The sequence below is a fragment of the Apium graveolens genome, chromosome 3, assembly GCF_009905375.1.
Source record: "Apium graveolens cultivar Ventura chromosome 3, ASM990537v1, whole genome shotgun sequence".
NCBI lineage: Eukaryota > Viridiplantae > Streptophyta > Magnoliopsida > Apiales > Apiaceae > Apium > Apium graveolens.
The window spans coordinates 83,420,126-83,442,507 of record NC_133649.1 but is presented as its reverse complement, the minus strand read 5'-3'; the positions used below and the strand labels follow the sequence as shown (position 1 = coordinate 83,442,507).

The window sequence follows — 22,382 nt, the reverse complement described above, 5'->3', positions numbered from 1 at the left end:
GCACACACAGCACAGATACATCCACATGTATATGTGCCTTCACAAATTCAGCTTGATGTGATTCCAGCAAATATGGAGTCACAGCCCCATTCTCTCATAATAGAAACACACCAATCATCAAACTCTCCATCACCCTCTGTGGATGTGGATATGATATTCACATCAATTCCTGATTCTCCCCCATTAAAACTCAGGGAGGAGCCCCACTCAAAACCTGATGATCATCATCTTTTAGATGATTTGTTGGATCATCAGCCAATTCTTTCAGATGTAGTTGAAGAATCTGTGTCACCTCACTTAAAATCAATTCACACAGATTCAACAATTATGTCACTTTCTATATCTACATCTTTTCCTTCTTCAACGGATATCTCTCATCCGTTGACAAGTGGTTGTTCTTCAACGGATAAACTTAACAGCAGTTATCCGTTGATACCATCAGTTTCCACTTCAACGGATACTCCCTATCCGTTGATGGTCTCTACACACTTAACAGAAACAACTCCAACTGTAGAGGACATGGTCACTGTACAATCACTTTTAGGTTTGAGGGAAGGGAGTGATCTTTTGAGTGAGAGGTTGGGTTGCTCCCAGGCAAATGGAGAGGTTGAGAGTCACCATATGCATGCTATTTCTTCCAGCATGGCAAATGTGAGTGAGGGGAGTGCCACCTTAGAAGGTGAGGGTGAGGGTGTGAGGGTGTGTGTGAGCCAGGGGGAGCCCCTGATGCAAGAAAATAGAGAAAAAGAGAGAAAGGCAGGTACAGAAGCTATAAGGGTGGATCCAGCCATTGCTAGTGAGTCAATGAAAGTGGATGATGCAGAAAAGGAAAGACAATTTCAGCAACATTACAAAGCTGTAATTGATAACATTTCCTTGGATGCTGACACTTTTACTCATCCTGTTTCAGCCTATCAATTATTGGTTGCTCGGGGCAATGTGGAGGCAGAACAGACATTAAACATTGTACACACTTCAGAATCTCTTCTCAGAGACAAAGCTGCTGTTAACAAGCTGCCTTCTCAAGCTGGAGAGCCATCTGAAGAATTTGGAGTAAATTCTAATGATGATGACTCTGATTCTTTGGATGAGAGCATGAACTTAGGGGGAGTAGCAGGCCCAAGTTCTGTTCCTGATCTTCCTGAATGGGCTTGGGAAAAAGCATCAACACTAGGAGAGTTTGGTGTCACTCTGGTTAGACAAGTCATGACAATTCAGAAGGCCCTTCAGGAGACTACAGATGCTGGTACCAAGGCAATTCTTCAAGCTCATCTGGAATCTCTGCATCTCTTGCAGTTGCAGCATTTCAAACAGAATCTAAGTGTGGATGAGCTCAAACAGGACATTGCTGATCTGAAATCCTACAATGCTGAGAAGTTGGATTTAGTCATACCTTATGGTACTATGCAAGATTTGTTGGGAAGACTGAGGAAAGAATCTGATGCTGACAAGAGACTGGCCAGATTGGAAACCAGAGTTCAGATCATTGAAGACTCTATGGTCACTATTCTTCAGAATCAACAAACTCAAACAAATCTACTCATGCAGCTGGCAAAAGCACAAGGCTTGACCCCTACCCTTGATGATAACAAAAAGGGGGAGAATAAAGGGGAAGGGGAAGGAGAGCCATCAACAACAATTCAAATTTCTCAAGTGCTAGTTCCTGCCATCACCACTTCTCCAATTGTTCAAATCAAAGGAAAGCTTGATGGAATTGATCTAATCCAGATAGCAGCAGCTGAATTACAAGTCAAAGAGCAAAGGAAGAAGATTGATGAAAAGATGCAACAAATTTTTGGTACAACTTCTCAATCACAATCTGTGAAGCATAGCACAAAAGTGGAATCAATTATTATGGAGCTCAAGCCAGTAGGGAGGAATATGGTTGGAGAGACTTCTTCCAAGGATCTGAAACCTATGGTTCTCAAGCCCAACAACAGATCCAATAAGGACTCTACAAAGAATCCTCTGAAAGAAGTGGATTTTCCTCTTCCAAAGGCTGATGAGGGCAAGCTTTTGGGTAGAAGTATCACAAAGCTCAAAGAGACCATGGATGTGGCTGTAAGGAGGAACATGGCTATTATCTTCAGAGAGGGAAAGAGCATATGTGTGTTGCAAGGACATCCCAAATTCTCAATAGCCAAGAGGGAAGAAACCAGAAGGTTGAAGGAAGAAGCCAAACAGCTAAAGGCTGACAAAAGAGCACAAGCAAAGCTTGAAAAACAGCTAAAGTCAAGTCAGGCTGAAGAACAGAAAGAAATTGAAGACAAAAGTGAAGATGGAGCTATGGGGGACATGGTTGATACTGATATGGAGGAAAGAAGTAAGGGAAGAGAAGAATGGCATAAAGGGAACAGAAAGAAGGTCAATGCAAAGAGAAAGATGGTAGATGAGACTGAAGAAACCCAATCAATATCCAAACCACTACCCTCTATTCCTGAACCCATTGTGCCTGACCCCTTCATGAACATTCATGGTGAAACAATCATTCCCAAGGAGGAACCAATTGATTGGGACACCATCAAATTGCCCACCTTCCTAACCTCTTCTCCACCATCAAAGAAGCAGAAAAGAAGAATCAAATCAACACCCTCTAAAGCCTCAATCAAATTCACACAGAAGCCTAAGCCTAAGCCTCAAGCCTCTAAGGATGATTATGTTCACATCTGTGACATAAAAGAATTTTCAGACATTGAACTCTATCTGGATGAGCTGGAGGAAGTAAGGGGAATAGCTGCCTACAGACAGCTACCAGAAAGACTAGTGTTCAAATACAAAGGAGATGGGGAAAGAACCTGGCCTCTTTACAGAATTCTGAATGAAGGCTACTCTACCTTGATTAGAGTCTACTCAGCCATACAAAGGGATTCTGGCTTTACCAGGACTGCCAAGACTGAGATTCTCAACAAGATTGCCAACATAAGGAAAACTTGGAGGGAGCCCAATGCTTTGCCTAGAACATTACTCATTCAAGAAAGATGAATTACAATTCACAAATCACCTCATTGGTTGATGGAGTTCAGAGACAACAAAGGAGTCAGAAGATTTTTCAGAATTGAAGATCAGCTCAAGATTGCCAGTAATGAAACTCTCAAGGATATGCAATCTAAGTTAGACATCAATGAAGAAGATGAAGCTGAATTAGGGATGGCAATTTGTACTGAACCGATGGATACCCGATCCATACCGATCCGATCGGGTTTTACCGAACCCGAATATTTCGGGTTTGGATTCGGGTTCGGGTTTGATTTTTAAACCCGAACCATTTTTGGGTCGGGTTTGGTATTAAGGCATACCGTTTCGAACCCGACCCGAAAACCCGAAACCCGTTCCGTTCCGACCCGAACCCGATCCGAAACCGGTGTTAATATATAAATAATATTTTATATTTTATAAGTAATAATATAATATATAATATAATATATTACTAATATTAGTACTAAAAAACTATACTTTTTACAAACTATTGCATTAAAGTTGTTTAAATATGTTTTTAACAGCATTTTCACTACAAGTATACTAAAGGTCAAGATTGTTGCATTATTTCACCAACAATTTTATTCATAGAGGTATATTATCCATTGACTTCTCTGAACCCTCTAATTCAATCACAAAAATTTCAATATCGTCGTATTTATGAGCACTTTGCTGAAACCAGATCATAGTAATTTTTCACTAGAGTTTGTGCAAATTAAGGTGCAATTTGATAGTGATCTACAAACCCGAATCCGAACCGAACCCGAACCGAACCCGATGGGTTCGGGTTCGGGTTTTTTCGGGTTCGGGTTCGGGTTCGGGTTTGGCAAAAATAATCGGGTTCGGATTTGATTTTTGCTAAACCCGTTTCGACCGATCCGATTGCCATCCCTAAGCTGAATTCTACAGACAACTTCAACTTCAAATAGAGGAGAATGACAGGAGGCTAGGAAAGAAAACAAGGAATCAAAGGAAAAGAAACTAATCTGCTCAGGCTAAAGGAGCACCCTTGGAAACAATGTAATTCTTCTCAGCATACACATTTTTGTAGCATTTTTGAATTTCTGCTTTATTACAGTTTATATATTTGTCAAGTGTTTTGTTATCATCAAGCTAAACCCAAATTTATGCCTACGGTTTTAGTAGACATAAATAAGGGTAGATTGTTAGGAATATGGGTATTAGTTTGATGATAAGTTAAACAAAACACTTAAGTAGAAATCTAGGATTTGTAGCCTCAACGGATAAGACCATCTTGGCTATCCGTTGAAGGAGTAGCTTTATTTAGCAATAAGTTTAGTATTGTAGCACATTTCATTCTCTGGATTCAAGTTGTAATTCTTAGATGTTGTAGGGAATTATCAGTCATGTTGACTACTAATGGATATGCAAATAGGAGGGCTAATTGTAAATATTTCATGCCTTGTAATTTTGTATAAGTGAAGAAGTATCAACAAATATTGAAGACCTTCAACGGATAAGAAACAAAGCTTCAACGGATGTCTCTAATGCTTCAACGGATAATATCCATCAACGGATAAGCGCTTCAACGGATAAGGACTTCAACTGATAATGCATCAACGGATAAATCTTCAACGGATAAAGCCTCAACGGATAAGGCATCAACGGATGAAAGCTTCAACGGATGCTTAGTTCATTAGCAGTTGATAGTGACAATTTACAAGCTGACAGAGGCATATGGGTTGATAGAGACAAACTGAAATGTGGAAGCCTCTAGGAGGAATCAAGAAAATGCAGCATTTCCATTCTGATGCAAACAAGGAAGTATTCAAAGATTCACAGATTATCCTAGATTGCATTGGATAGAGAAATGAAGAAGAAACATATGAAGAATTTTTTTAATTATATTTTACAGTTCTGTCTTCACTTGTAAACTTGGTAATATACAAACCAAGTAGCAGCTAGTAATTAGATGAGAATTTTCCGGAGCTGTTTAGAATTATCCAGAGAGAAAATCATCTAGTTTGTACTAGGAAGCAGCTGTGATTTAATTCTTTGAATCACAGATTTTCTGAAATAACACATCTCTGGTGGAACAACAAATCCACCAGAAAAGTTTTTTAAGTTCTTTGTGTTTTTTACATTTGTGTTTGAATATATATCTGTATGTATCAGCTTCAAGCAATTCATACACATTTGTTCACTTAAACACTTAGCCTTAGAAACTACTCAAAACTTGAAAAAGTTTTGAGATTTACATTCAACCCCCTTCTGTAAATCTCATTGTTAGTCCACTGGAAATAACAGTTATCAAGGAGTTATTAATAAAGGAAAATTTGGAGTTTACAAAATCAGAGTTTGAGATTAAATTGATTAAAAATTGGATTTCATGAGCCGGTAGCGCAGTCTACAATGCTTGGGTCATAACTAGAGTTCTAAAAGTCCAATTCATACGATTTAACAGCCCACGAAAAACTTATTGGAAGAGTTTTATTTCGAAAGTGGTCTTCAATTTAATTTTCATCCAAATCAGCTCCGAATCAGAGTCAAAATGTCAACTATGAATTTTTATTTTTTTAGAATTCAAATCTAATTGGGAAATCTTCTTATATTTTCATTAAAAAGTTAAAAGTACTTATATTTGATATATTATTATATAAAATAATCAGACCTCAGACCGATAGAAGAGGCGAGAGACAAGTAACCGCACAAGGGAGGAGGAGAAAAAGCCATCAACGGAGAATAATTCAACCATTAAAGACATTCAATTGATTTTGTTTTCTCTTATTTTTTTTATATCTCTTGTTATGAATATGTGTTGGTAATATTGGGATTTTTTTGATACGTTGATTATGAACTAAACTTATATTAGCTAGAATTTTTATGGGACCCTAGTATCATATTGTTGGTGTTTTGAAAAAAAAAGGAATAGATGTAGTTTGCAGTTTATTCATTCGAGTACTTTTCATGTTATTATTTGCTATGGTCGATCAACTTTAGTAGGTTAACGAATTAATTATAATACTGAAAGAGTTATAGTTAATTGACAAAAAACGTGTGTTACAGTTAACTGACATAAAATTTGGAATGGTGCATGATTATATCTGCTAATATTAATATTCTGAACGAATAAAACTTGTTAAGTTAATGGACATAAAACTTGTTATTGTTAATTATATTTTTTAATAAGGTATCCATGATAAAATAAATTTACATAGTAAATATTTATGACGGGTTATGATGGGTGTCGAAATCACCAAAAATAAATCCTACTCAAAATAATTGTATATAGTAGTGAGCAGGATCGAACACAAGAGATTGATAATGATTACTTTTATAAAACTAAAATGGATGGTATGAATTCTTATTAAACTATTGATAAGAAGAATAACTAAGTAAAAAGTGTTGAGAAAGAATGTAAAACAATCTAGCAAAATGAATTATCTCGGTAATGATTCAACAATTGATCATTGATGCAAGGAACACTTCACACTTTCTCAAATAAACTGGTTATGGTTGTTGGTATGGCCTAACTTCCTATTTTTCCTTAGTTTCTCGATAACAAAGTATGACCTAATGGTTATTTCTCTTATTAATAAACAACCTTATATACGATCATAAGATTTAATTCACCAACGGCATTAAGAATTAGAAAGACGACCAATTCTAACCAATAAATACGACAGATGAATTTATTTAGACTAGATTATATACTCCCAAATTAATTACTTGTACATAACCAACGTTGCTAGTTGCTACTTGTATTAGAATTAATCAAGCAAATACGGATTCGGCAATTCTAAATAGTTATATTGTTAGAAAATTAGGATTTTAGAGCTTAATTTAATTATGTTCTTGATGTTAATCCTAAAATCTAATGATTGGAAATTATTCAATGATATTTGAACTTAAATTTTCATGTATGGTTTTAAGAATTTTCTTAATGAAATCCATATGAAATGAGAGTTGAAAGTAGCTTGGAAAAGCTTGGAAAATTTGAGAATGTTTGTCCCACATTGAAATAAATAAAGGGGGTTGTGTGCTTTATATGGTATTACCCACATGAGTAGTATACAACTACTAAGGTGTGTGATGGTCCATTGTGTTGTTGTGTGCTTCACGCGCACACACACACACACACACGCGCGCGCCCGCCCCGCCACGCACCGAACCGGACCGGACCGGACCAGACCGGACCGAAGGGCGATTTGGGCGAATGTCTCGGCGTCTCGCGTACGCGAGGCGACCTGGGCGAGGATTTTATTTATTTGAGAATTATTTTAATTCGAATTTATTGGATTATTGGGCTGGGTTCTGAAATAGGCTAAGTAGTCTAAATATATTGAACCTGCAAATAATCTGATCTGTAACAAGTTCTGATATTAGAATCAGAACTTAAGAACTGATGAATAAAATCAGAACTTAACAAGTTCTGATATCAGAATCAGAACTTAAGTACTGATGAGTCGAATCAGAACTTAAGTACTGATGAGTTAAATCAGAACTTAACTTAAGTTCTGATAATAATGTGGGTGTTAATGTGAAAAGCTGTTACAAATAATTTAAATTCAAAAGCTGATCAGTTTTGATTTTTTCATTAATGAATTCAAAATCTGATCAGTTTTTATTTTTTATTAATGAAGCAGTTTAATTCAGACATTAAGTGTGTTGACAGTTTCATTTTTCCTCTCCTATAAATAGAGGCTAAACTGAATGAATAAATAATACAACACACTACATTCTCATCTCTTCTCTTCAACCTCTCTGCATTTCTCTCCCACAAGAACTGAAGTGCTGATATTTTCCGGCGACTGAGGTGCTGGTCGAAGTGGAGGTTTTGTTGCTGCTGTTAACATAAACTTCGAGCTGTTTTATCCTGGTGGAGATATTGCGCACATCCCAAACGCAGCAGGTAGGGGGCAATAATCTCTTCAAGAGCAGCCAGGACTTCGAGCAAGGCCTGGTGACTCAGCTGTAATCATTTTCTTGGCGTTTTGTATCTGTAAACCTTTATTTCAGTCACTGTTGAAAGCTATGGTTTCGGGTACATCTTTCTTTCTCTCTACGTTATTTCAGTTACTGATTTTGTTTACCTGCATGTTTTGTTTTGTTAACTGTGGTCTTGGCCTAAACTTGTTAAATTCTTTATACACTTGCCTCTATGTTGCTATACTTGTTAGTGAGATTCTCAACATTCTTGAAGAGATTATTGCCCATTTAGAATTTAGCATAATGGTTAACGAAAGTGAGGTTATCGTTGGTGGTGGTAGCAGTTCGGGTGTAACTGCTGGGGCCATTGATTGGACCACCTATAGTTTCCCACAGGCTGTTGAACTAACCGGTTTACCGGAGAAATTCAACAGTGGCATTGGCTTTTCTCGCTGGCAGAAAAGGATGAAGCTGTGGTTGACTATAAAGGGTCTGTGGCCGGTTGTGTAATATGAGAAACCAGTAGTGGATCAAGAGAAGGCTGACACAGTTAAGGCTTTTGTGAAGTGGGCTGAGAAGGATGGAGTGGCTAGAGCGGCCATTCTTGCGGCACTAACAAACACTTTGTTTGATGTCTATTCTTCTGATGCCTACTCTGCAAAACTCTTATGGGAGAAGCTGGACCAGACACATAATACTGACTCACAAGGTCTAGAAAAGTATTCTGTGGCAAGGTTCCTCGAGTTCAAGCTGGTGGACAATAAGTCCATGACTGAGCAGGTGCATGAGTTCGAGATGATAGTGCATGCTTTGAAGGAGTCTGGAATGAATCTCCCGGAGAAGTTCAAGGTGATGAGTGTGATTGAAAAACTCCCGAAGTCTTGGGAAGAGTTCTCTCTCTCCCTGAAAAGACAGAAAGGAGAGATCACCTGGACCAACCTTATGCTGGACATCTCGGTACAAGAACAACACAAGTCCAAACAGGGACATGTGATGCCAACTGAACACGGTACCTCGAAGGTAAACATAGCAACTGTAGGACAAAAGAGGAAGGCTTTTGCTAAGAAAGCTAATAGTAATAAACCTAAGAGTGACAAGGACACGGCCAAGAAACCCAAGGCAAACAAACCATGCTGGTCTTGTGGGCAGGTTGGGCACTGGAGTAAGGACTGCCCTACGAAGAAAGCGAAGAAAACCGAGGTAGCACAAGCAAATGTTGTGCTTGGAACCGCAAGTGGGCCTGTAGTGAACATGGTTGTTGGTGAGGCTACGGCTTCTGAAACCAACGTTGACCGGTATGTATCCTACAACCCTGTGATATTTTCTACCTATCTGTCAAATGAACGGTTGATAGATACTGGAGCTAATGTACATATTTATGCTGATATTAGTTTATTTGTATCTTATCAACAGAGTCATAGCCTGACTGTGAAGATGGGGAATGCTAGTGCTGCTCAAGTACATGGAGTTGGAAACGTGGATCTGAAGTTCCCTTCAGGACGTATTCTATCTCTGACGAGAGTGCATCATGTTCCCGACATGCGTAGAAATATAATAAGTGGAAGCTGTTTAGTTTCTAGTGGTTTTGAAATTTCGTTCAAGTGTAATAAAGTAGTTCTTATTCACACTGGTACATTCTTTGGCAAGGGTTACTTGTCAAATGGTTTATTTGTTATTAATGCGGATCCCGTTTTGGGAAGTTTGAATAATAATGTTATTCCTACTGTTAATTGTATTGAATCCTCAAATATATGGCATGCTAGACTAGGTCATTTAAACTTTGGTGCTCTTAAGAACATGATGAACTTAGAGTTGATTCCAAAATATACCATAGAAAAGAATTCTAAATGTCAAGTATGTGTGTCTGCTAAACAGATAAGGAAACCTTTTCATAACGTTGTTAGGGATTCAGACTTGTTAGATTTAGTACACACTGATATTTGTGAATTTGGTGGTGTGTTGACCAAGGACCAGTTTAGATACTTCATTACTTTTATAGATGATAGTAGTAGATATTGTTATGTTTATTTACTTAGACATAAGGATGAAGCACTTAGTAAATTCATTATATATAAAACTGAAGTAGAAAAACAAACTAGTAAGTTACTTAAAAGATTGAGATCTGATAGAGGTGGTGAGTATACGAGTAATGCTTTTAATGAATTTTGTGCAAACAATGGTATAGTTCATGAAGTTACTCCACCATACACACCTGAGTCTAATGGGGTTGCTGAGCGAAAGAACAGAACATTTAAAGATTTGATTAATAGTATGCTTATTAACTCTGGGTTGCCCAAATACATGTGGGGAGAGGCTCTAAATACGGCTTGCCATATTTTGAATAGAGTCCCTCTGAAACACATGGATAAAACACCCTTGGAGTTATGGAAAGGCAGGATGACTAGTCTTAAGTATCTTCGTGTGTGGGGGTGCCTCGCTAAGGTGCTTGTTCCTGAACACAAGAGAAAGAAACTAGGTCCAAAGACTGTTGACTGTATCTTTCTGGGCTATCTTGAAACCACTACAGCTATGAGATTTTTAGTGTTAAAATCTGACATAGATGGTATAGTGGCAAACACGATAGTTGAATTTCGAGATGCGACATTCTTTGAGGATGTCTACCCTATGAAGACTGGAATACCTGAAACGACTTCTGAGGAAGATCCTACTCACACATCAAGTTCTATTCCTGATCATGTGGAAAAGATGACAAATGTGGGGGCGGAACCTAGTAGTAGCTCTATTCCTAAGGAATTAGAGGAACCAAGGAGAAGTAAGCGTGCAAAAATAGTCAAGGATTTTGGAGGTGATTTCATCACTTACAATATCGAGGACGAACCTTTAACTTTCCGGCAAGCTATGGATTCTTCTGAGTCAAGGCACTGGAAGGGCGCTGTCAAGAGTGAAATTGACTCTATTGTTTCCAATGGAACATGGGAGTTGGTTGATCTCCCTCCTGGGTGTTCTACTATTGGGTGCAAATGGGTCTTTAAAAGGAAGTTGAACCCTGACGGCTCAATAGATAAGTACAAAGCTAGACTGGTAGCTAAGGGTTTTAAGCAAAAGGAAGGAATTGATTATTTTGATACGTACTCTCCGGTTGCAAGAATGGTAACAATCCGAATGCTTATAGCATTGGCTTCAGTCCATGGTCTTATCATTCATCAGATGGATGTAAAGACGGCTTTTCTTCATGGTGAACTTGAGGAAGAGATTTATATGGATCAGCCTGATGGATTTGTTGCATCAGGCAATGAAAGGAAAGTATGTAAGTTGATCAAGTCCATCTATGGCTTGAAACAAGCTCCCAGAGATTGGCATAAAAAGTTTGATGAAACTATATTGCCTTTCAGTTATAAGATTAATGAAAGTGATAAGTGTGTCTACACTAAAGTTAAAGGTAATGAGTGTGTTATCTTGTGCCTATATATGGATGATATTTTATTGTTTGGAACCAATATTGAGATTATTAACGAGACTAAAGAATTCTTGAAAAGGCATTTTGAAATGAAGGATATGGGTAAGGCAAGTGTGATTCTTGGAATCAAATTGATTCGGTCCACTGAAGGAATAACCTTGACTCAATCTCATTATATAGAGAAATCTATACTTGAGAAATATGGTTATTCACAGTGTAGAATCGCTAGTACACCTTATGATTCGAAAGTTGCCCTTGTCAAGAATACTTCAGGAGTGCCTGTGTCTCAGTTAAGGTATTCTCAGATTATTGGGAGCTTGCAGTATCTTGCTAACTGTACTAGACCAGATATTTCATATTCTGTGTCTAAATTGGCGAGATATACAAGCTGTCCAAACAGAACTCATTGGGATGCTCTTGATAGAGTACTTAGATATCTAAAAGGCACAATGTACCTTAGTTTACACTACAGGAGATTTCCTGGTGTGCTTGAAGGGTACAGTGATGCAAGTTGGATAGCTAAGAAGTCTGGTTCCAATGGAGTGACTGGATACGTGTTCACCTTGGCTGGTGGAGCAATATCCTGGAAGTCAAACAGACAGACTATTGTTACTCGGTCTACTTTTGAGGCTGAGTTGTGTGCACTTGATGCCACAGGGACGGAGGCTGAATGGTTACACGGACTTATGTCTGCAATACCTGTAGTAAGCAGACCGCTCCCTGCTATTGCTATTCACTGTGATAGTCGAACAACTATCGACAAGATTAGCAGTAAAAAGCATAATGCTAAAACTAAGAGACACATCCAAGTTAGACTCAAGTCTATAAGGGGTTTGGTGACTGATAGGATCATAGCTATAGAGTTCATAGGAACTCAGAATAATATAGCTGATCCTCTTACTAAAGGACTGGAACCTGCAGTGGTCCTTAAGTCAAGGTTGGGGATGGGATTGTCAACCCATCATAATTCATCAACAGTGGGAACCCAATACACATGAGAGGAGATCCCTCGAAGTGTATTCAATGGGTAATAACAAGCTGTAAGGATGAGTTGGTAGTACCTTTGCTACAAAGATGATACTATAGTATCTGAGTCTATCCCCTGTAAACCTAGAAGGTACTGACACTGCCAGAAAAGCAAGAGTGTTAAAACTCTGAATGGGATCAAGTCATTTGACGAGATAGAGGCAGTATATCTCTGGAGATGCCCAGCTAAGCGAATGTAATTGTGTGGTCGCAATTAGAGGATAGGGTTAATCCTTGAAGCATTCGACGAACAGGATCGAGACATGACCATTAATGTCTCAAAGCCGTAGATTGGCACCATAACCTTTGACTTGTCGTCGTCTATGGAATATGGTTATACTAAACGGATTAAGATTCAAGGTGAAACATTCCATCTGAGTCCGATAGCCATTGAAGTAGAGGAATTAGGAGGGTTCAAACCCGGAAGGGTACCGACTCTGAAAAACAAGTCATGATGGGAAATTGATCACATTTCTGTATGGATTTGTGGGGGATTGTTAGAAAATTAGGATTTTAGAGCTTAATTTAATTATGTTCTTGATGTTAATCCTAAAATCTAATGATTGGAAATTGTTCAATGATATTTGAACTTAAATTTTCATGTATGGTTTTAAGAATTTTCTTAATGAAATCCATATGAAATGAGAGTTGAAAGTAGCTTGGAAAAGCTTGGAAAATTTGAGAATGTTTGTCCCACATTGAAATAAATAAAGGGGGTTGTGTGCTTTATATGGTATTACCCACATGAGTAGTATACAACTACTAAGGTGTGTGATGGTCCATTGTGTTGTTGTGTGCTTCACGCGCGCACACATACACGCGCGCGCCCGCCCCGCCACGCACCGCACCGGACCGGGTCGGGTCGAAGGGCGATTTGGGCGAATGTCTCGGCGTCTCGCGTACGCGAGGCGACCTGGGCGAGGATTTTATTTATTTGAGAATTATTTTAATTCGAATTTATTTATCAGTGATTGGATTATTGGGCTGGGTTCTGAAATAGGCTAAGTAGTCTAAATATATTGAACCTGCAAATAATCTGATCTGTAACAAGTTCTGATATTAGAATCAGAACTTAAGAACTGATGAATAAAATCAGAACTTAACAAGTTCTGATATCAGAATCAGAACTTAAGTACTGATGAGTCGAATCAGAACTTAAGTACTGATGAGTTAAATCAGAACTTAACTTAAGTTCTGATAATAATGTGGGTGTTAATGTGAAAAGCTGTTACAAATAATTTAAATTCAAAAGCTGATCAGTTTTGATTTTTTCATTAATGAATTCAAAATCTGATCAGTTTTTATTTTTTATTAATGAAGCAGTTTAATTCAGACATTAAGTGTGTTGACAGTTTCATTTTTTCTCTCCTATAAATAGAGGCTAAACTGAATGAATAAATAATACAACACACTACATTCTCATCTCTTCTCTTCAACCTCTCTGCATTTCTCTCCCACAAGAACTGAAGTGCTGATATTTTCCGGCGACTGAGGTGCTGGTCGAAGTGGAGGTTTTGTTGCTGCTGTTAACATAAACTCCGAGCTGTTTTATCCTGGTGGAGATATTGCGCACATCCCAAACGCAGCAGGTAGGGGGCAATAATCTCTTCAAGAGCAGCCAGGACTTCGAGCAAGGCCTGGTGACTCAGCTGTAATCATTTTCTTGGCGTTTTGTATCTGTAAACCTTTATTTCAGTCACTGTTGAAAGCTATGGTTTCGGGTACATCTTTCTTTCTCTCTACGTTATTTCAGTTACTGATTTTGTTTACCTGCATGTTTTGTTTTGTTAACTGTGGTCTTGGCCTAAACTTGTTAAATTCTTTATACACTTGCCTCTATGTTGCTATACTTGTTAGTGAGATTCTCAACATATATACTACTATGGACAATCAAATAACGTGCACTTTACTCAATCATTCACAATAATAATGACAAGAACGTACGGAGAATATATAAATACCCAAGAGATGTGACAAGAATAAACTTTAATTAGATCTCACAATTGTTGCATCAAAACCTTGAATTATCTTTGGCTAGATCTTAGAGAATTAGTCATACATGGCTTTGGAAATGATATGTTCTTGATATTAAAACCTACGTGATCTCAAAATCAGTGTATATATTTTCTCTAATATGGTTCTTGACAAATATATATCCAATACAAGTGAGATAAGAGTTGTTTTATGGTAGTTGGACTCTGCCCACGCCTTATAGCCTTGAAAATATCCACTGAGATAAGTTGTGCCCATATCTTATAAATATGCTAGCCTTAAAAATGCATGAACTCCAAAATCATCAAAAACATGATTTTTTTCTCAATTTTCTTGAATCCACCAACCTACACCACAAATTATCAAACATAATCAATTGCAAAACTGTAAACACTATAATCTACCAAAATGTAAGGAACTATGATACTTAATATGAACTATTTTTGCACTTATGTGTCTGTCATCAGTTTGCGATAAATAAGGTTACCGTTGTAGGATTGACATGCCAATTATTCCAATTGTACGTATTTTGCCAAAAAAATATTCATATTCGTTGTACTAATAGGCGTTTTTATGTCATTTTTTCAGAAAATAAATATTCTTGAACAGATGGATTTTCCAAACGAGAATTTTTATTTTTTTTGATAAAAATCGTATAAAAATCAATATGATAGGTACCAAGATGACTTGACAAAACTTATCAATTTTAATTCAATTTTTCTATGACGTGCTTCTGGGCGCACACTAAATACTAAATTTATAAGTTTAACATAATTTGACTGGCTCCTATTTTTTAATAATGACGGACCCTTGCATACACAATATCTTCACCAATCAAAATAAGCAAATTTTATAATTTTTGGCTAATGATAAGTCCATTGGCACATGCTAGAAAAACACATTTTAATTAACTAAAAAAACATGACTTGGAGAAAAGGGGAAATTATTGAGAGGAAGGAAAAACGGCAATGCATGGGTACTTGGATTGAGAAGCTAGCTACCTAGGACAGAGGACATTTCGTCTAAATCTCTCCCATATATGTATTGCATTCCATACCACACACAGTCACAGCAACCAGATTATATCTCAAAAGTCTCTCCTTACCCCCAAACCCTACACTCCTATATATATATATCATTTCATCATCACATTCTTCTTAGTTTCGGCAACTAGCTAGCTTGTTATTTGCCTATATATCTCATCTTGTTTCAATCTACTTCCAATATATAGTTTTAGTTGCATGCCAAATTTCTCCAGACATTAAAGCTTGTGTGCCATATCATCCTTAATTCATCCTGCCAAAGGAAACATATCATAATTACAAATGGCTCCACACATGCATATATTCCTCTTCAGTATCATTGTTTTTGTTTGCTTTATCTCGTCTTGCTGTAGTGTCGAAGACGACGTTCAGCCTAATATAATTAATAATTTACATCTTAATAATGTTATTAGCGATCAAGAAACTGGATATGACTCTCGCGCATATCCTTCACAATTTTTAAGCTCTGATGGCTTGTCACCCGACTTCCCCAAGGTTGAAACTGGAATTTCAAGTTACTTGGAAAAGCTTGCACCAAAAACTTCTGCTACAACTGTGAGCGTAAAGAGTCATGGAGCTAAAGGTGACGGTAAATCTGATGACACCAAGGTACGTAATTGCATGTACTCGTTAATATATTACTTTTTGAACAAGTACAAGTCATTAAAATCTAGGTTTTGTTTTACTCTAATGATTTACATATATCCAAGTTTTGATCCGGGCCTCTGACAAACGTTTGATATATACACTAATCATCAGGCATTTGAGAAGGCGTGGGATGAAGCTTGTTCTTCTTCTTCGGGAGCAGTTTTTGTGGTACCCGAAAACAAAGAGTATCTTTTGAAGCAAATTAGATTCGGAGGACCTTGCAAAGCTGCCTTGACTGTTCAGGTATTCTACATATTCATGTGTGTGCTTTTGTTATTGCCTTGACCACTAGCTAAATCAGTTATCACAACTCTTAAAATAACCGAATTCATTAAACTCCCGTATTAACAGATAAACGGTACCCTTTTAGCGTCTGACGATCGAGGAGACTACAAAAAAGACAAGAGACACTGGCTAATATTTGACACTGTCGAAGATCTTCTGGTGGAAGGAGGTGGAGTTATAGACGGTAATGGCGAAATTTGGTGGAAAAATTCTTGTAAGGTCAATAAACATAAGGTTAGCTAAGCTAATATATGATTTATTTGAAATTTATTGCCTTATGGTTTTTATATGATTTGCCGTTTTGTGTATGCAGCACTGCAAGGACGCGCCAACTGTACGTTAACAATCTTTCTACTTATCGAAGTATTTGCAACATTCATAATTAATAATAAATAAAATTGATGTTATGATAATTATGAAATTGCAGGCCCTGACCTTTTATAATGTGAAGAATCTGACAGTAAAGGACCTGAATGTACAAAATGCACAGCAGATACAAGTATCGTTTGAGAGATGCGAGAGTGTAAAAGCTTGGAATCTTACAGTCACTGCACCCGGAGATAGTCCTAACACAGACGGAGTCCATATCACCCGCACTGAAAACATGAAATTATCGGACTCTGTAATACAGACCGGTGTGTGTTTGTTTGTGCATTTGTAACGAATGATGACAACAAGTGTGTATATATATATTTGCATAAGTGATAGCTTTGTTGATGAATTTAATCTAGGTGATGATTGCATTTCAATTGAAAGTGGCAGCCAGAACTTGAAAATCACAAATATAACCTGTGGACCAGGTCATGGTATTAGGTACATATAGATATCCCTACTCCAATCTGTTGGTGTGTCCATTTTGCTTCTGATCACTGTGAACAACGTTTCTGTCCCTTGTAACAACTTCAGCATTGGAAGTTTAGGAGACGGAAATTCAGAAGCTCATGTTTCAGATGTAACTGTTGATGGAGCTAAGATCTCCGGAACTTCAAATGGTGTTAGGATCAAGACATATCAGGTTAACATTATGTTATGAGAACTAAAAATCAGATTATACGAAAATATACATGTTCACTGTGCTTTTTCAAATTGCAGGGAGGATCGGGAAATGCAAGCAATATAAAATTTGCGAATATTGAGATGGTTAATGTAAAGAACCCCATCATTATAGATCAGAACTATTGTGATCAGTCCAAACCATGTAAAAAACAGGTCAATTTTAACTAAGAACCCACATATACTAACATTCAATCTGTTCTTTTATCATACATCTGACTTGTGAATTCAACAGAAATCAGCTGTTCTGGTGAAGAATGTGGTTTATCAGAACATAACAGGAACAAGTGCTACGGATGTGGCTATTAAGTTTGATTGCAGCCAAACCCATCCTTGCCAAGGAATTGTTCTCAGAGATGTAGAGTTAAGAGCACCAAAAGATGAAGTTGCCCAAGCTTTCTGCAATAACGTTGAGATTAAACAAATTGGAACTGTTTCTCCAAGCTGTCCTGATGATTGACAACTTGTGAATTTCCGTGGACAGCTCCTTCAGAAAATACATACACGTCCTCTACATATCTAATTATTTATTCATTGTTCAACCATTGTTACTATTATTTGATTTGTAAATAGGTTGCGATATCAAGGTATCAATGGGTTAGTCACTCCGCTTCATTAGATCATCCTCAAAGCTCTAATCGTTAGACACCCCTGTAAGACATTATATGTTTTCTTGCTGTATAATTTATGTACTTTCACTGCTCTGAAAATCATTTTCCAATTGGATTTATGGCAATACTATGTGTGCGACTAGAATTGAATTTAAATGTACATTGTAATTTCAGGTTTCACGCTACAAGTTGGGATAGATTTTGAAGTTCCAAGAATACACAACATGTTAAATATTGCACTTTTAATTTAATTTGCCAGTAATTAAGATTATGTACATATATAGAAACTATAAATGGGTTGTTACATCACAATACACTAGTTCATCTGGTGAAATCTTTAGTTTTTCTGCATAACACGCAACTGTATCCAAACTTCAACCATTTCTCTAAACACCACTTTACAGAGTTTATAAGATGTACTCAAAATATGTCATTGTAAAAACAAAAATAATCAAAAATATTAGGATATAGGGAAACCAGAATTCACAAGATACAACTGAAATTCTGAAAACTGCAAAGGGCTCAATGACATTATTGTAGCTAAATTCAAGGATATCCAATAAACTTCCGCATAATCATCAAGACCCCCAGAGTCTTAAACAAATTGATTCATACTTCCAAAGTATTACTCAGGAAAAATCACCCAATGACATTGGGTTTGGTAACTCACTGTGGAAAAAGATTTACCAAGTGCTTGCAATACATAACTACTTTTTCAAATTCTACTCCTCAACTATTTTCTAAACCATAACTTACATTTACATGCTTCTATCTAATTCCAATCAAACCAAATTTCTTGTCTGCAATGGAAACCTTTCACACTCTTAATTCTATTAATGCCAGCTATTATTTCTAACCAAATATCATATCAGTGGTTTTTTCTTTAATATTTGTCTGAGCACAATCACATTTCTTATCTTAATGAAACTTCAAGCATAAAACATTGTCATGCACAAACGAAGAAGCAAAACCATGATAGTCTATTCAAAATTGAGAAGTGCTGTCTAAGCAACACATTATAGAATTCTAAAAGAAAACAGAAGTTATGTGAAAAGCATAAACTATTAGCAAGATGTCCTCCACAAAACATATTCTCAACCACTGACCAGAGCAAAAAGACATCATGCCTCAATAACTGGGTCCTCAGTGAAGGTGATTTTTGATACTGGTTTGGCCAAAAGATCAGTGTGCTCTTGGTAAGGAGATTTAGTAAAACGAGTCTCAGTCCAAAAATCAGGAGTAAGGAACCCATAAGTCTTCAGCAAGCAGTCAAATGTAGCCTGCACATATAACAAAAACAGAAAGAATCAACAAAAACATTATCCAACAGCAAAAGACATGTATAAGCCTAGAAACACAAGTGACATAGTGATTAGAAAATGGTCAGCTAGTACAGACAATGCAAAATTTTGAAGTTAGAAAATGCAGATGCAGATGGTAAACGTTGGTAAACAAAAACAAAACAATTTAAACAAGAGCCAATTCAACAATACCACTTGCTACCTCAATACGAGTTAAAAGTTACAGCATGGTCAACGGTGACATTTCAGTACCAACCAGATGTTTCAGTACCAGCCAGCATTTATTATTAATAGTGTAGGCGGTGAAGCTTTTCCAAGACATCATAAACCTAACTTCCAAAGTATCGAGCATAATTCTAATTCTATCTTTTCCCGTCCTACAATATAGGGTAATCTTAGAGCATCTCCAATAGAGGTAGCTAACAAAGTTGTCAAACCATGACAAATCACTAAATATATTATTTTTTATTTTTCTCTCACATCCATGTCACTCTTGGCAACATTTATTAAAAATTTGCTCCAATAGTTAAGCAACTTTAAAGATTGCCCATGTGGTCCCTTTATATTAATTTTATATTTAGTTCAATATAAAATTGGGTTGGGTAATATATACTTTAAATATTTTTTATGACTTTTTGCTAATTTAGGAAGTTGCCAAGGGGTTGCCAAATTTTGGCAACCTTGGTAGGCAACCTTTTGGCAACCTCACAACTCCAATAGGTAGGCAACCAAGGGTGCCATGCCACATAAGCTTGGCAACATCCTTGGCAACCCCTATTGGAGATTGGTAGTCAACCTTTTGGCAACCTCCCAACTCCAATAGGTAGGCAACCAAGGGTGCCATGCCACATAAGCTTGGCAACCTCCTTGGCAACCCCTACTCGAGATGCTCTTAGTTAACAAGAATCGATCACACACTCGGAAACTAGGCTTCTGGAAACTAATTACACAAGACACGAAATATAGCTTATCAACAATTAACAATCATCCCAACAGATAAACAAACAACCATTTCATGTTTCTCTACCCTATTCGAACATATTATACACATAAATTAAAACAAAAGTAAACAATGTCATATAAATAAACGAGCAATGTGCATTGTTAGAATTACGGGGGGAAACCTTGACAAAGTTGCCGAGAGTCTTAGTGGAACCACGAGACGAAGTAAACACATCCTCAATCCCCGCAAATTGCAAAACCTTCTTAGGCACTCTAGCCGCAACAATCCCAGCTCCACGAGGCGCAGGCACCATCCTAACCGTAACTGAACCACATTTCCCCGTAACCTTACACGGCACAGTATGTGGTTTCCCAATCTTATTTCCCCAATACCCTCTCCGCACCGGAATCACCGACAATTTGGCCAATATAATCGCGCCACGAATAGCAGTTGCCACTTCCTTACTACACTTAACACCCAATCCTACGTGTCCATTTCCATCACCAACAACCACAAACGCCTTGAACCGGGTTCGCTGACCGGCTCGAGTTTGTTTCTGAACCGGCATGATTTTCATGACCTCGTCTTTGAGTGACGGTCCGATTAAAAGATCGATGATTTGGTACTCTTTGATTGGGAGAGAGTGGAGATAGATTTGCTCGATTGTTTTGATCTTGCCGTCACGTACGAGACGTCCGAGCTTTGTGACTGGGACCCACGCGGTTTCTTCGTCGTTGCGACGGCTGCCACGTCGCCGGCCACGTCCACGATCGCCGCCGCGTCCACGCCCGCCGAAGCCTCGACCGAAGCCGCCGCGATCACCACCACGTTCACCGCCTCTTTCAGCCATGGTTTATCTGTTTGTTTTAATTCAGAAATTAGGGTTTTGAGATTTGGAAACAATGGAGGCTAGAGATTTATGTTTGTGATGCAGAATATAAATGTGCTTTTAGGGTTTTTTTAGGTGGTTTGGGCTTTTACATTGGGCTCAAGATAATGGGAAAAGGTCCAAATGATCGTAGTATCTCACCGAAAATGTCTCAAATGATCCATCCGTGTTATGAATTTGGCAAAAATACTTTTATTCGAACCAAGCTCAGATCGAATTCAAAAATTGAAAATTTATACTATAATAAAATAGACGAAATGGGGTATATAGAAAAGTTTATCTCGTACAATCTTATTCTCCAATTATATAATTCAATATAATGAGATTAACAAAAGCCTACTTCAACAATTATATAATTGTTACATCCGATTTCGATCATGCCCCTAAACAGGTTCACATGGGTGCATCGAATACCTTGACTCTCATGTGGGCTAGAACCATGGATTATTGTGACTTGGGCTCGTGTCATGCGACTTGGGCTCATATATGCGAGTTGGGCTCACGAATGTAAAGTGGGCTCACATTTGCCATCTGGGCTCACATACGTGAGTTGGGCTCAGATGTCCACTAGCGAGGTGGGCTCAGGTGCCTTCCCGCGAGTTGGGCTCGGTTGTCCACACGCGGGCTGGGCTCAGATGCCCAAATGCGGGCTGAGCCCAGTGAGCTCACATCTTATGAAAACAGAGGTAACATTATATTTATTAATTGAAAAGAAAGGCGGTGCGGGCCGAGGTGACCAGGTCGGCCCGCATCAAAGGACTTTGTGTGTAATATGGAAAGTGACTCATAGATGACTGAGTTGCTCGTAGATTTTGGGGGCGACACGGGTTATTTCCTATAATTACGGGAAGAAATGCGGAGATGTCGCGAGATTGTAGGAAGCGTGTGGAGCCGGTCGAGATTTACGTGACTAATTGGATGAAGGCCTGAATTTATCGTGGGCTTGGGCTGCACGGGTTGGAGAACCATAACCCTAGCCTACGTGACTTGTTCCCCAAGAACTTACGTAAGGCTTGATCTCTATAAATAGGGTACGTAGGCACTTGTATGAGACATGAGTCGACACTTGATAGAGAATAACAAACCCTATTTTTTCTTAAGGAGTCAACATACAAGCTCAACCACCACCATACATAACCTTCCTCCGCCCTCAAACACCGTCCTTGATCCTTGTTCCACCCATTAACCTTCGTAACAATGTTATACGAAATTCTCCCTATAACAATTGATGCTAGAAGGAGGGCGTATTTCATCTTAGGGAGAAGAGATGACCAAAGAAGGAAAACAAGCGGCGACACCAGGAAGCA

The 22,382-nt window shown here is 37.9% G+C and overlaps 2 protein-coding genes across 2 annotated transcripts; one reads left to right on the top strand and one right to left on the bottom strand.

The window, feature by feature from the left end:
- Positions 1–15,353: 15,353 nt before the first annotated feature.
- On the top strand, positions 15,354–18,158 carry LOC141712530 (polygalacturonase-like). The gene is made up of 9 exons (XM_074515499.1): positions 15,354–15,954; positions 16,105–16,236; positions 16,345–16,512; positions 16,592–16,612; positions 16,706–16,913; positions 17,010–17,091; positions 17,185–17,293; positions 17,371–17,487; positions 17,567–18,158. The coding sequence occupies exons 1-9, from the start codon at positions 15,628–15,630 to the stop codon at positions 17,789–17,791; spliced, it is 1,389 nt and encodes a 462-aa protein (XP_074371600.1). The 5' UTR covers positions 15,354–15,627; the 3' UTR covers positions 17,792–18,158.
- A 745-nt stretch (positions 18,159–18,903) lies between these two features.
- LOC141712531 (uncharacterized) lies at positions 18,904–21,117 on the bottom strand. Its single transcript, XM_074515500.1, has 2 exons — positions 20,368–21,117; positions 18,904–19,222 (listed from the first exon to the last, which is right to left on the bottom strand). Exons 1-2 carry the CDS (start codon positions 21,034–21,036, stop codon positions 19,064–19,066), a joined length of 828 nt encoding a protein of 275 aa, XP_074371601.1. The 5' UTR covers positions 21,037–21,117; the 3' UTR covers positions 18,904–19,063.
- Between the last annotated feature and the right edge of the window lie 1,265 nt (positions 21,118–22,382).